The 16,261-nt window shown below is 36.7% G+C and overlaps 1 protein-coding gene across 1 annotated transcript in view; it reads left to right on the top strand.

The window, feature by feature from the left end:
• LOC126966139 (chromodomain-helicase-DNA-binding protein Mi-2 homolog) overlaps nucleotides 1–14,513 on the top strand; it is a 31,690-nt gene extending 17,177 nt beyond the window's left edge. The window contains exons 10-20 of the mRNA XM_050810078.1: nucleotides 54–229; nucleotides 642–765; nucleotides 1,587–1,742; nucleotides 2,726–2,892; nucleotides 3,888–4,062; nucleotides 4,143–7,553; nucleotides 7,668–7,862; nucleotides 9,042–9,204; nucleotides 9,877–10,046; nucleotides 12,049–12,106; nucleotides 14,239–14,513. Coding sequence (XP_050666035.1) covers nucleotides 54–229; nucleotides 642–765; nucleotides 1,587–1,742; nucleotides 2,726–2,892; nucleotides 3,888–4,062; nucleotides 4,143–7,553; nucleotides 7,668–7,862; nucleotides 9,042–9,204; nucleotides 9,877–10,046; nucleotides 12,049–12,057 — 4,746 coding nt within the window. The 3' untranslated portion in view covers nucleotides 12,058–12,106; nucleotides 14,239–14,513. The remainder of the gene's footprint in view (nucleotides 1–53; nucleotides 230–641; nucleotides 766–1,586; nucleotides 1,743–2,725; nucleotides 2,893–3,887; nucleotides 4,063–4,142; nucleotides 7,554–7,667; nucleotides 7,863–9,041; nucleotides 9,205–9,876; nucleotides 10,047–12,048; nucleotides 12,107–14,238) is intronic.
• The last annotated feature ends 1,748 nt before the right edge of the window (nucleotides 14,514–16,261 follow it).

Raw genomic sequence — 16,261 nt, 5'->3', positions numbered from 1 at the left:
ACAAAACTTTGTCACAATTTTGGCCATCATAAATATTTGAACTTCTTATTCAGGTCTGTCAACAAGGTGGTGAGATAATCTTGTGCGACACATGTCCCCGCGCGTACCATCTGGTGTGTTTGGAGCCAGAGCTAGAGGAGACACCTGAGGGGCGCTGGTCGTGCCCGCACTGCGAGGCTGAGGGGAACCAGGACCAAGAGGATGATGATGAGCATCAAGAGTTCTGCAGGTGAGCACTTACAAGTTGTTAACTAACAAGTCATTCTAATGAACCCCCTTTCTTTGATTTGGAAGTTGACTGGAATGTTAGTTTATCAAGTGAAGACATGAAATAATGTTAAGCACAATTATTGTGTTTATGTAATGTTAAAAGGTGGTGCCATATTGAGGTCTATGCTCTTTATTATAATTATCAGCATGTAACCCTCATATCCTCAGTCAATGAAGACTTTTCAAACAAGATACAAATACCATTTTACAGGCATTACATTTTTTTTAAATGCTTGATAGTAACGACGTCATCATTTCACTACTACTCGGTGATCTTGACCGGATTGTTGGTCCATCTTGTGGGACCAACACATAGTGGTTTCGGTACGACATACATAAGGACACATAATAGTATAATGTAATTGTTACAGGGTTTGCAAGGATGGTGGTGAGTTGCTGTGCTGTGATTCCTGTCCATCAGCTTACCATCGCTTCTGTTTGAATCCACCACTGGATGAGATCCCTGATGGTGAATGGATATGTCCACGATGTAGTGTAAGCAATATTATATTACAGTATGTATATCTGTAGATGGTTCTATTTCTAACAATCATATAGGTATGAACAGTGTATTGAATATTTAGAGATCCTTTTGTGATTTTCAAATATCAGTGTTATGATTCACATTTATTTAAACATTCACATAAATACATAATAAATACTTAGTTGAGTGGACCACTTTCTCCAAACCATGTGGCCTATACGTTATCTAACACAGCTTAAATATAGTAGATTTTTACCTACTGTTATTCAGATCTGGAGCTCCTGGTTAAGGTGTCAAGATAACTAACCACTGGGCCAAATGTTTGTCATAATATGTGATGAATGTCATAATAATTTTTATGTTTATTTTGACAGCACCAGTTTAATATATTGTGGAATTCATTAATCTTTAGTTGCTATAACTAGAAGTTTATTTTTATCTCTCATGTTTCCAACTTATATCAAACACCACCATTATTATTTACAATCCATATCATATTTTCGTGATTCTATATTATAATTCCATTGAAATTACAAATATTCTCAATGCCCATTGTTAATTACTGATGCAGTTCAATATTACATCTGTTTCTTTAATAATCTCTTCCATCTGGAAGTATGTACAGATTTACCCTTTATATGAAAAATTAATTAGTTTGGTTAGATTCAGTTAACAAACAGGCCAATTTATCAGCTGTTATAACTATATGGCCCCTAAAGATTATTGAACATTCAATAATTATAAGTTGTAATTACTTTGTGGTAAAACTATTGTGTATTTTATTTTTAAACATGTTTTATTAAAAAAAAATATGTCCTATTTTATTTTACAGTGCTTACCAATAGAAGGAAAAGTTGCTAAAATATTGACGTGGCGGTGGAAGGAACACTCCACTAAAAGCAAGAAAGCAGCGCCCCGAAGCAGAGAGTTCTTTGTGAAATGGCACGACAAGTCTTATTGGCATTGCAGCTGGATATCCGAATTGCAGGTTTGTTGTGATGTGTTGACAGTTTTTATGTTGTAGATAATTGACAAGTTGAGCATATGTATTTAGTTTTTCAAAATTGATCCACTGATGTTTGATTCATGGCAATTTAATTCCTATCACAGCTTCGCTTTAAAAAATACGCTCCAATAGAGAAGAGATGCGCAATGAAACTCTTTTTCCGCTCTTTTACAAGTGAGGCCATCAATTTAATGTTGTACAGAAGTAGTTACTAATGCAATAAAATCTAGTGCAAATGCTGACTAATCATTTAGATTCAGTTGAATAATACAAAACATTTTTATAGTATTTATTCACCCTCAAAAAATGTACAAAGGTAGCATAGACTGTTAGCTGTTACAATTACTATTATTATTATATTATTATTACACAATGCATGTTTTGTGAAGGAAGCTGTTTATTAAGAGTATAATCTAAGCTCGGCGTCATATTCTGTATACAATATTTTATATTATCTATCACATATTTTCTTAAATGATAATGATCCTAAGAAAAAGAGTGTATTCTGCGTATATAAAATGTAATATTTAGTATTTTAGTGCATAATATGTTCTACAAAAAAAAAAACATCACGAAAGTAGTATTGCAGAATCAGTGAAATGTTTCTTTATTTGGATTGTTGCTATATGTAACAACATAATATAATACAGAACACGACACCAATATATTTTTTAATAATATCCGTGAAAACACAGAACAAAAACGATAAAAACACTAAATTTAAAACGCGGACCAATTAAACACGAGACTTTTATACTAAGATTATGGCTGTAACACACCCAAAAGCACGCGCAGCCGAACTGATACCGCATTATTTAGAAACAACAAAACTTGATCCAACTGTCATCCTAATCTGCTACTTTAATTAATAATTCTGAAGATACAAAACACAGTTTGACTTAATACAGCTGCCATATCTATTTTGTATTTTTTTATATTAATCATGTATGTTATGTTGTGTACAGTTGGATGTCTTCCACCCGTTGATGTACCGTTACTACATGCGTAAGTCTGACCCCGAAGAGCCACCCAAGTTGGAAGAGCCAGAGGAAAGAGAGGGAAGAAGGCGTTTGCACGGCAAACACTCCCAACAAGACAGCAATGAGAAAATGCTGGAGGATAAATTTTACAGGTACATTTATCTAACACAGATTAAAATTGTGATTCAACTAACACGCGGTAATTGGCCACTTAACCAAATTTAAACTGTTTAGTATATACCACGTCATATTATGGCGTTAAAGGAAAGTGTTGAGAAGAATGATTTTACACAGAATCATATTATGATGTACTTCACCTAATTCTTCCTTGGCCTTTGTATCTTTTCACCAAGATCTCCATTCCATAATAGCTGTGTAGTAGAGAAAATGTTAATTCAGTCAGCAGTTTGAAGAAAATTTAATTGCTAATTGTAAAGGAATCAATGACATGAAACAATATTTGGAAAATATTCTCAATTGAATCAATATTTTGACTTAGCCGTCAATACCCCTTTAAGAAATACACCCTGTATATACTATTCATCAAAGCAATTGAAACATGTATATGTTATTTTACAATGTAGAAAAAAAATCAATTAATTGCGGATAGTAAGGTACCATTTTTTATTAAGAATTAATGTTTTTAATTGAAATTAAATGTATTGAACCATCATATTTTGTGTAACAGGTATGTTTTTAACCTTTAAGAAGAATTTGTAAAATTTTAAAACCAATAAACATAAAACAAAATAATGTTTAAAAAAAATGTTTATTCAGTATGTTCTATTTTTTCTCCCGTCTCTAATAACTGCTTTCATGTGGATCCCCATAGAATGGATGAGAGACACAATTTTATGTTGTGGGATGGTTTCCTACATATGTTTCGTATAGCTGTTTTAAATTGGCCAAGTGTCTCCAATGCAGGATCCATCCTACTGACGCGTCTCAACTCATCCCGTACGTGTTTATTGAACTCATAAATTTTTTTTTGCTGGTTAGCCCAAGTAAATTTCTGGGATATATATATTATATTTTTTTATTTCTATCAAATATGTTGAAACCCGAGGTGACAAAAAATATGTATTAAGTATTTTCTCAAGAGATCATCATACTTGACTTTATTATCACTATCATGTTTATTTATTAGGTTTGGTGTGAAACCCGAGTGGTTAATTGTGCACCGAGTGATCAACCACCGCACCTCTCGAGATGGCACTACGTATTATTTGGTGAAGTGGCGTGATCTGTCTTACGACCAGGCAACATGGGAATCAGAACACGAAGATATTGCCGGGCTCAAAGCAGCCGTTGAATATTACCAGGTAAAATCTGCACGTTAGATACATACACAGTCTATGAACCAAGTATTATCAAGTTCTATATCATTTTGTTTTTCTTTTAGGACATGCGCGCCTGTATTACATCTGAAGGCAAAAGCAAAGGTAGTAAGGGAAAGAAACCTGGACGTAAAAGCAAGAACAGAGATAATACTGATGATGATGAAAACAGTAGTGGGCTACAAGGGAAGAGTTGTAGGAAATACAACCCACCCCCTGATCGTCCCACGACTAACCTCAACAAAAAGTATGAAGATCAACCACCATATGTCTATGAAACGGGTATGCAACTTCATCCATACCAATTGGAAGGATTAAATTGGTTAAGGTATTCGTGGGGACAAGGCATTGACACTATTCTGGCTGATGAGATGGGTCTAGGTAAAACTATTCAAACTGTGACTTTCCTATACTCCTTATTCAAAGAGGGTCATTGCAAAGGACCATTCCTTGTTTCTGTTCCACTCTCTACAATTATTAATTGGGAGCGTGAGTTTGAACTATGGGCTCCAGATTTATACTGCATCACATACGTGGGGGATAAAGATTCGCGAGCTGTAATACGAGAAAACGAACTGACTTTCGATGATGGCGCAAATAGAGGTGGTAGGCCATCTAAAATCAAGTCACAAGTTAAATTTAATGTGCTCCTTACATCATATGAATTAATCTCAATTGATTCCACTTGTCTTGGATCTATTGACTGGGCTGTGCTTGTGGTCGATGAAGCGCACAGACTAAAAAGCAATCAATCCAAATTCTTCCGGCTTTTAGCTGGCTATCAAATTCATTATAAACTACTACTTACCGGTACGCCATTGCAGAACAATTTGGAAGAGTTGTTCCATCTGCTCAATTTCTTAAACAAAGATAAATTTAATGATCTTGCCGCATTCCAAAACGAATTCGCTGATGTATCGAAGGAGGAACAAGTAAAAAGGTTGCATGAAATGCTTGGACCACACATGTTGCGACGTCTCAAGGCTGATGTACTCAAGAATATGCCAACGAAATCTGAATTTATTGTCCGAGTTGAGTTGTCCCCAATGCAAAAAAAATATTACAAATATATTTTAACCAGAAATTATGAGGCTTTAAATCCCAAAAGCGGTGGAGCTACAGTGTCATTGCTTAATGTTATGATGGATTTGAAGAAATGTTGTAACCATCCTTATTTATTCCCCGTCGCGGCCGAGGAGGCACCATTGGCCCCACAGGGCCATTACGAAACACAAGCACTAATAAAAGCGTCTGGAAAGCTAGTACTGATGTCAAAAATGTTAAGACAACTGAAAGAACAAGGCCATAGAGTGCTTATATTCTCTCAAATGACGAAGATGTTAGATATTTTAGAAGATTTTCTGGAAGGAGAAGGCTATAAGTATGAGAGAATTGATGGTGGTATTACAGGAACAATACGTCAAGAAGCCATTGATAGATTCAACGCTCCTGGCGCCCAACAGTTTGTGTTCTTGCTGTCGACTAGAGCCGGCGGATTAGGTATCAACTTAGCAACGGCAGATACCGTCATTATTTATGATTCAGATTGGAATCCCCATAACGATATACAGGCGTTCTCCCGAGCTCATCGTATTGGTCAAGCCAATAAGGTGATGATCTATCGTTTTGTTACGCGTAACAGTGTAGAAGAGAGAGTAACACAAGTGGCTAAGAGAAAGATGATGTTGACACATTTGGTAGTCAGACCTGGTATGGGTGGCAAAGGAGCGAATTTCACTAAACAGGAGTTGGATGACATTCTCAGATTTGGTACTGAAGAGTTATTTAAAGAGGATGAAGGAAAAGAGGAAGCCATTCATTATGATGATAAAGCTGTTGGCGAATTGTTGGACAGATCAAAGGAAGGTATAGAACAGAAAGAGTCATGGGCTAATGAATATCTTAGTTCATTCAAAGTAGCAAATTATTCGACAAAAGGTGATGACGAAGAAGTTGACACTGAGATTATTAAACAGGAAGCAGAAAATACTGACCCATCTTATTGGATTAAGTTACTGAGGCATCATTATGAGCAACACCAGGAAGATCAGGCCAGAACACTTGGAAAAGGTAAAAGAGTCCGAAAGCAAGTCAACTACAATGATGGAAGTGTTGCTCAAACAGAAAACAGGGAAGACTCTACTTGGCAGGAAAATGGTTCTGATTTCAATTCTGACTTCTCTCAGGGTAGCGAAGACGATAAAGAGGATGACGACTTTGATGAAAAGAATGATAATGGTGATCTTCTGAGTCGCAGAAGTAAGAGACGCCTCGAAAGACGAGAAGAGAGAGATAGACCTTTACCGCCTTTACTTGCCAGGGTCGGGGGCAACATGGAAGTCCTCGGCTTCAATGCCAGACAGAGGAAATCATTCCTCAATGCCATTATGCGATATGGAATGCCGCCACAAGATGCGTTTAATTCACAATGGCTGGTAAGAGATTTGAGAGGAAAATCTGAACGAAATTTTAAAGCCTACGTTTCCTTATTCATGCGGCATCTTTGCGAACCAGGAGCTGATAATGCTGAATCGTTTGCAGATGGTGTCCCGAGAGAAGGATTATCTAGGCAACATGTATTGACAAGGATTGGTGTGATGAGTTTGATCAGAAAGAAAGTGCAGGAGTTCGAACACATTAATGGGTACTATAGCATGCCTGAATTAATAAGGAAGCCTGTGGAACCTGTTAAGATAGCTGGAGCGGAAAGTTCCGCTCCGAGTCCCTCCCCATCAAGCGCTACACCCATCACATCAGCCGCACCCTCTCCTGCACCAACCCAGGCCACGCAGAACTCGGGACAAGCGCCAACACCTGTTGGATCAGAAAAGGACGAGAAAGAAGAAACAAAAGATGAAATTAAATCTGAACTTAAAGATAAGGACAAGGAAGAGCCGATGGATACCAGTGACATAAAAGAAGAAAAGATTGAAGAAAAGGAAAGCAACAAAGAAGAAACTAAGGATGAAAGACGGATGTCTGTTGACGAGGAACCACCGAAAGATGATGATAAGGCAGAGAAAACGGCGGATGACAAAGAGGAAAAAGTCAAAGAAGAAAAATTGAAAGATGATAAAGATGATAAGAGTGACAATACAGAGTCAGAGTCCTCCGAGAAAACTAAAGAAGAGAAGAAAGAAGAGGACGATGACGACGTCGTGCTGGTGAAAGAGGAGGAAGATCTCAAGGTGGAGCGACGCAAGTTTATGTTTAATATCGCGGACGGCGGGTTCACCGAGCTTCACACACTGTGGCTGAACGAGGAGCGTGCGGCCGCCCCGGGCCGCGAGTACGAGATATGGCACCGGAGACACGACTACTGGCTGCTGGCGGGCATCGTGACGCACGGCTACGGGCGTTGGCAGGACATCCAGAACGACCTGAGGTTCGCCATCATCAACGAGCCGTTCAAGATGGATGTCGGCAAGGGCAACTTCCTCGAGATCAAAAACAAATTCTTAGCAAGGCGATTCAAGGTCAGTTTTTGAACCTTTTTCATTTTAACATTTTGCTATCTATTAGGCATTACTGTTAGATAATATTTACTTTCCTTGCTTAACAAGTCTTAATGTTATATTTATATTAATCAGCTGCTGGAGCAAGCGTTAGTGATCGAGGAGCAGCTGCGCCGCGCCGCGTACCTCAACCTGACGCAGGACCCCAACCACCCCGCCATGTCTCTGAACGCGCGCTTCGCCGAGGTGGAGTGTCTCGCCGAGTCGCACCAGCATCTCAGCAAGGAGTCGCTGGCTGGCAACAAGCCTGCTAATGCTGTCTTGCATAAGGTAACACGATATTCATAAGGTGTGGTATTGTATACCAGCTACCCATATATGGTAATTATTACGGTATTTGACAGTACTGCTCGTTATGTTTAGTAGGACGATGGCGATCAACAGCATAAATTTGCTGAAACAGCTCTTCTAAAATCATTCCAGTACAATTGCGGTAGACGGGAAGGACAGTATCACGCAATAAGAAGTACGTAGAGCAATAATTATGGACGAGAAGAGAAATTCTCCTCTTTTGAAGCCAGTTACAAAAGATGCGGATTCATAGTCTAGCTTTCTTTAAAAAACATACAGTGTTCGATGTACTAGCCAAAATTATTCTTGTGTATTAAATACGTAGTCTTGCCATAAATACTGATACAAATAAAATAAAAAATTATTGCCAATAACATTTACAGTGTGTTAGTTTAATACATAAACATAAAACAATTTAAAATATAAAAAGCTTATAAGAAGTGATCTCCATTGGCTGCAATACAGTCCTTCATACGTTGAGGCCAGTTATCAAAAAAAGCACGCACTCTTTCCATGGGAAAATTCTTCACTGTCGATCGTACCTTTTTTTTTTGGGACTCCAAATTATCATGGCGTTTAGAGCAAGCCGTACTCTCGTGACTTGACGACGGCCAGTCTTCAGCTCTGATGAAGTGCGAAACGTTGGTTTCCAACCAAAACTGCGTAGACCGAGCTTTATGACCCGGCGCCGAGTCTTGTTGGTAGGACCATTCTTGGTTATTGAACATTGTGTTATTTAGGGGATTCACTACCTTCTACCTACCGTCTCAAGAATGGTATCTTCATACACTTGTGCCGATGTTTTGATACCTTTTCACAAAATTATGCTGAGTTACTCCCTCATAGCTAATGCACCACTAAACCATCACTGTAGTCGTATAGTGCCCACATTACACTCTGTCGTTTATTTGGGAAGCTTCCTCAGAGCTTTCAGAATAAATACGGTCTTTTTGTTTGTCAAAATATTGCTTAACAGAAATCCGCAATAAAGTCTGTGAATTTCTACGACTTCAACTGCACCTCTACAGCGGGTCAAGTTTTTTTTGACATTTTCTACTTTTGAGTTTTATCCGAACTGCGTATAAGATAAGATTGTGAATACGGTTTATAAACCGCGGAGGGTTTATTTAAATGAGTATAATGTTGGATTGTCGTCAGGTTCTGAACCAGCTGGAGGAGCTGCTGTCGGACATGAAGTCGGACGTGTCCCGGCTGCCCGCCACGCTGGCCCGCATCCCGCCCGTGGCCCAGCGGCTGCAGATGTCGGAGCGGTCCATCCTGTCGCGGCTGGCCGCCACCGCCGGCAACCCGCTCCCCGCCGGTAATCATCGTCATCCTGCTGGACAAAGATCTCCATGATCATCGGTCCTGCGCTGCTCTTATCCAACTTGTTCCAGAGATTTTGACCGGATCCTCTTTTCATCTTATGGGGGGTCTACCAACGCTACGTCTTCCGGTATGTGGTCGTCATTCGAGGACTTACTTTACTGCCCCAAAAGCCATCTGTCCGTCGAACTATGTGCCCTGCCCACTTCAGTTTCGTAATCATCTCTTTGTCACTTTGAAAAAGTGATTGTATAATACAATTTTCAAGAAAAACCGTTTCAACTGTGTGTGTTTGTCCGAAAATATCAGTTGGGGTTTATATATTTTTTTCATCAATACTTGTATCACAACTGTTATTTTTATTCTGACTAAATTCACATATCTGTATTTAAGGCTACCCGAGAGTTGTATTGTAACGCTAGACAATACTATTTACTCTTCATGAATCTGGCCATCTAATACAAGTAGTATTCAAATCCGACCGCTAGGCTCTGTGATAATTTCGTCGAAATAAACACAAGCTTAGATCATTTATACGTCTAAATAGACTATGACAGCGGTGAAAACGTCGAAAGAATTAAGTTCAGAGTTTACCTGTATTTACAATGCTCGCACACTAAAGTATTAAAGTATCAAGAGACTGTCGTTCACATTGTGTTGCCCGCAGGCCAGATGCCCCAGTTCCCGGCCGGGTTCGCGGCGGGCGGTACTCTGGGCGGGTTCTCCGGCGCGGCCAGCCCGGCGGCCACGTTCTCCAACTTCCGGCCGCAGTACTCCGTGCCCGGCCAGCCCGCGCCCGCCGCCAGCCCCGCGCCTCCCGCGGCCGCGACCTCCAATGTAAGCCCGCTACACTTATAAACTGTGTGTAGTTGTGAAATTCAATAATAATTGACTTAAATTCAATAGTAATTGACTTAAATTCAATAATAATTGACTTAAATTCAATAGTAATTGACTTAAATTCAATAATAGTTGACTTAAATTCAATAGTAATTGACTTAAATTCAATTACTAATTACACGACCCATAGCCCAGTGGTTAGTGCCTGCTGAGCTACAGAAAGGTGCAAACATTTATATGATGAATATGGATATTTGTTTCCCAGTCAATGGATGTTTATTTGTATTTATGTATGTTTAAGTAAGTATATTGTATTAAATATATCGTTGTCTGGTACCATACCCATAGTACACGCTATGCCTAGTTTGGGAAAAGATAATTTTTGTGTAAAAAGTGTGTCAATATTTTTTCTAGAATGTTTCTGACACTAACTCTCAAAGAATACGCAAGGACCCAAATAGATTAATATTTGACGAAATCCTTACTTGCAGTTTGAGAAAAGCTGCCTTGCTATGAGTAGAATTTACAATAAACTGTCCATTCATTTAAAATTATTAGATAGATTAGACTTGGAAAGAAAAAAAGTGTATACGTGTAATCTTTACGCACGATTGAAGTAAAACTTAATAATAATTAACTTTAGGAATACATTAATATATTACATTAAATAAAGCCTTGTTACCAAATAAACACTCACGTATACTAAGGAACTTTGTTAGATTTTTCGCAATTTCTTTCTCGCAAACGCTAACGAATATAACTTCATCTTTTGAACAAAATTTAGGTAGAGAAAATGTCATTCTCTACCTAAAATAAAATAATGCCTTTATATTAAATAATATCATTTAATCAAGTGAGTTTTATATATTTTACAAAGAATGATATAACGTTATATTTTGATATTATTATTCATCAGAAAATAAACACTTAAACTTTTTACAGATGAGCTCATTATCAGGTTCTTGATTTTCTCTTTTATGCTTATTCATTGATGAAAGAGTAATAAATATTCCTGGGATTTCGCCATTTTATTTGACATACTTTGATGTATGGGCTCGAACCCTTTGCCTATCCTAATAATGGACGATGAAACCAAAAACAAATTAACGAATGTCGCAAAAATTCTGATTACATATATTTATTACAATGAGTTACATATTATTTATTACAAAAGTAGTAATAAATAAGCAAATTATATACTTGGAGATTTAAAAAAAATATTACTGAGCTTATTGAAATGTTTTTTTTAAAACCATAAAACCATTATAACGGCTTAAAAAATTCTTTCAATTGACTTTTGTACAGTGCGTTACTTGCTCCAGAAAAAAATTCTGAGTTACCCCCAAGTCGCGACTAAAGAAGTTTTGCTTCAAAAATTGCGATTATTTTATACCAACTTAATTAATCAAACAACATTTATTACTTATTTTATTATTATGTGAGTCTGCATTTTTTTTTATTATGTTAATAAATATTTTATTGTTACTGACATACAGACATATTTCAGCCTAATTATTTAATTACTTATACCATTTATTGTATTTAATTTGCATGCCTAGTTAAACCTGGCAATTCATTTGGGACAGTAAGATTGCACCATCGCGTAACATACCATGTTTATACGCAAATAAAGAATTTGACTAATTGATTAATTACACAAATGTAATGCTGGCTTTGCACTATTGCCTAAGGGCTACATTTTATTGTATGGTATTGATATGCCCTGCTCATTACAATGCAATGCCGCTAGGGTTCTTGAAAAGCCCAAAATTCTGAGCGGCACCACAATTGTGCTCTTCACCTTGAGACATAAGAAGCTAAGTTTCATTTGCCCAGTTATTGCACCAGTTACGGCGCCCTTCAGATCGAAACACATTAATGCTTCACGCCAGATGTAGGCGCCGTTGTGGTACCCATAATCTTGCGAGATTAGTGTTAGATATGATGCTGAAATCTGTTATAAATAAATTTTCTTTTAACTTTAAGTTATAACTTGCAGAAGGCGTAAATGCGGATAGAGGCAGCTGACGAGGACGAATCAACAATCACAGTAACAGGTTACATAATATTTATTATTATTGTTTCGTTATTAATTAACAATCAGGGCTACCAGATCAATTTTTAGATCCCTATTATAAATAATATATGGGGAACTCGACTAATTCTAGACTTAACCTATTACCATATGTCTATTAATAAATTCTTTATTGCCATAAAAATCATTACAAATATAAAATAAACAATTAGGATACGCGATGAAACAAAAGGCAAAAGGTAAAGGCTCAGCTTCACCTGAATTGGAATCATGGATTTATGTTTCCATGTAGCGCTGTTTTTCAGCCATCCCGTCCTCCCTAAGGTGTTGAGCGGGAGTGGATGTATTGTGGCTCCCCGATTACCTACTTAAGCTATCTTTTTTTTATAAAATGTAATATTAGAAAGAAAAAAAATATCTGATTACCCTTGTAATTGTGTATGTAAGTGTGTGTGTGTGTGTGTTTAGGTATGTGCATGAGTGTGAGCGTGTGTTTATGTCCGTACACAGAAAAATCTTTTAGAGAAAGAAATTTCCAGTGGAAGTGGTTCAATTTCTCCGCAGCAAGTTGCTTTTTTAGTAGAGCAAAACGGTATTTTTTTTAAAGGACTCGATAGTCATTTGTTTCTTTAGAGGAGGAGGTAAGTCATTCCATATTTTTGCTGCAGAGAATCTGAAAGATCCCCTAAACCGAGCTGTTTTGTGCTTAGGGATTATCAGGTCGAGTTGTCTGTTTGCACGCAAGATGTGTTGTACAATGAAATCTTTAACCCAACGGAGCTTTTCTAATAAATATTCAGGCTTGTTCCAAATAACCTTTTGAGTTAAACAAGCATAGTGAAGTTGTCTTCTTGCACTCATGTTCAGGATGTCCTTGGTATTCAAGTAGGGAGTTATATATTATGCTTTCCTGGGTTTGTTGAAACAAAAGCGTACACATGAGTTTTGCACTCTGTATTGCCCTCTCTGCGCTACCGGTCAACCTCGGCCCATATACGGAACTACAGTAATTAAACTGCGATAGTACCACAGTCTCGCACAGAAGTAAACGCAAATCTTCTTTAAGATAGTTTCTAATTTGATACAAGGTCTTTAATTTAAAAAAAGCTGTTCTAATTTTAGTATTCACGTGTTCCACAAACTTTTGTTCACCATCCAGTAGAACTCCAAGGTTACGTGCGGACGTTACCCGTTCTAAGACCACGTTGTCAATTTTTATGTCCAGACTACTTTCCAACACTGCATTAATTTGGGTTTTCGACTAGGACTATCATTTGCGATTTTGTTGGGTTTAGGACCAGGCTGTTATTCTCCGACCATGTGTAGATGTTTCTAAGATCGTCGTTAATTTTATTAATAGACTCTATTGTATCTGTTTTATCAAAATAGTAGTACAATTGTGTATCGTCTGCATAAAGACATAACACAGTATCTATAAATAGTGTATCTTTAATATCCTAAGTACGGTGTGTGGACATACCACATACAACTTGCTGGCCTCATATCCTAACTTTATCGCGCTTTAACTATTTAATTAATTGTATTACACTTTTCTTGCATAGATAAATTTTCTCAAACAATTCATCATTTCACAATCAATCTCACCGTGTCTATTAAAAGTGTTCTCCCAACACACCTGACTACGGAATGAACTTTCTCCTTTTTTTTACGAATGAACTCATAACTACTTAAAACACTGGCATCGTGAGTCAATCATGAATTAATATTCCCCTCCCCCATACATTGGTTGCGCCACGTAGTTGATTGTGTGATTGTTAGTTACTGTATAGCTCAATTGTTAATGTATACAAAATGTTGATACTTATTTAATTTTTGTATCGTAGTTTTATATCTAATTTTAATGAAAAAGTATTTATACTTAATTAATATTTATATTAATTAAACTCTCGTTTTTTTTCTTAATAGGTACTTATATTGAGAAATAAAATTTGTAGATTACACAGAGAAATAATGATTATTCTTTTAAGTCTCGAAATTTTATAAATATAAACAATTAACATATCAAAGTAGATTCAACAAGTTAAAGAAAAGGCGTGAAGACCCTGATTCGTTCGCTGCTGACTTCGGTTGAAGTTCAGGTTTTTGAAGTTTTGATTCAGATTGTTTGTACTCATTGTTTTTTGTTGATTTCAGCGAGAGACGAGCTCGAGCGGCTTAGACGAATATTTAGGATGTAAGCTGTTCAAGATTCCTGTTCCACCTTGGGTTTAAAGTGATAACTAGTATTTAGTGCAGTTATGTTTAAGTAACGAATGTTATTGTCATTTTCAAATGGAACTCACTGTATTATTTATTTTATCCTTAACTGAATCTTGTTCTAACTTAAGTTGATTGTAGACTTATGAAAACTATTTTTAATTTACCAAAAATGAAAATTTGAATAAATCATACATTTAAGCAATTATTTACTTGGTTGTTTTAATTTGGGCTTCAATTCTGTTCTTTGTGATATTAACATACGTGTGAAAATGATATGTGAAGTTTTGGCTTTTGTACAAAATAAATTAAACGTTATGGATGAGCAAAGCCTTGTGCTAATTCGTGTAAGTGTCTTTAATGAGAATCAAATTGTGAAGGCGAAGTGTTTAATTTTTGAATCCGCGAATAAGCGGCCGAATGCAAGAAAACACCAAGCGAAGTCATTCATTACTATAGAAGCTATAATAATATAATAAGTCTAGTTATGGAAAGGGATCCTGAACTGGTACAATTTTTGGAGCCAAGAATTTAGAGAAATTACCACCTGTTACTTTTGAACATGTTGACGTGACCGTGTTGCTTTAAAAGATATTTATCTTAGACAAATCGATGCAACTAATCCAACACAATTATGTTACAAGAGATGAACTAGATCATTATTGTAAAAAATATTGTGAAAAAGAATCAGTTACGGATGAGTTTCGAAATGTTAATTTGAAAAGAGGGGGTTTTCGAAATTTTGTGATAGCGAAACAATGGCAACTTCATTGAATAACGACGACAATATAGATTGTTCACCTCCCTTACGAGAACAAAAATAATTAGTGCACTCAAGTCGTCGTCACCTACACCATTGCACAGGAGACGGCATCAGTTTCTGCGAGTTACTCATTGCCTTGTCATTAATAAGGATGGTTGCTCGTTATCATTATTGAGTAGAACAGCTGAGCCTTTGTATAAACAGATGTACAATAATATAATGAACATAACTTGTACAGAAAAGGATAAAACATCAAATCAAAGATATGGTGAGTGGAAAAAATTAAAACAAACTGAAGAATAGACACTGGACACTTAAAATAGACGTGGAAAATCTGCTGGATATGACAGTCTCAGCTTCGAGCACTTTAAGTATGGTGGTGTTCATCTTCCGCGTATTCCCCTCTCTGTGCATACACTTTGTGCACGGAAGCATCAATGGGAACTATTGTCATCCCCGTTGTGACAAATAAAAGTCAACTGTAAAAATTATGACAATCAGACACACACACATGCATACTCATTTACAAAGTTTTAAATAAAAAAGTTCACATTAACAAAAAAAAAGGATTTAACCAGAATTGCTACACGTGAAGTTAGTCATATTGAGCTGCCAATAGTAAGGAGTAATGGAAAACAAAATAACCTTTGACTCCCTCAGACATATATAATTTAAAAGTAAATTTTATATGTCTGAAAGTAAAGTTGTAATAATCATAGTTTCGCAGATGATATGGTACTGCTTAGTCCCTCAATCGGAGACTTAGGAAGCTTATTTCCATTTGCGAGACATGCAGCGGCTCACGGCTTAAAATATAACTCATCAGAGAGTCAAGTTATGATATTTCGAACTTCAGAGCAGATGTTACGAAATTATCCTTGCTAATTTCTCTCAAATGAAAGCTAAGATTGTTGAAAAGTTCCTATAATTAGGTCACGTAATTTCGAATGACGACGACTATGACAGAGCGGGACTGTAGAGCGCTGTCAGTTGTCAGTCAAAACAAATTGAAAAATATTGTAAAAAAAAGTGAGTGTACTACTTATAATAATAATTTAATTCAGAAAAAAAAATCCATAATATTTTTTAGTAAAATGTCCTAAATTATGTTAGTATAATTATAACTAAACAGGCACATGTATGCACGCAAGACGTAACGCTAGGGGTATACTTCTTTGCCTAACAAAGCAAAAAAAA

This window comes from Leptidea sinapis, chromosome 1, assembly GCF_905404315.1.
Source record: "Leptidea sinapis chromosome 1, ilLepSina1.1, whole genome shotgun sequence".
NCBI classification, from domain to species: Eukaryota; Metazoa; Arthropoda; class Insecta; order Lepidoptera; family Pieridae; genus Leptidea; species Leptidea sinapis.
Note: the sequence above shows the minus strand (reverse complement) of the source record. Positions and strands in the feature narration are given on the sequence as shown.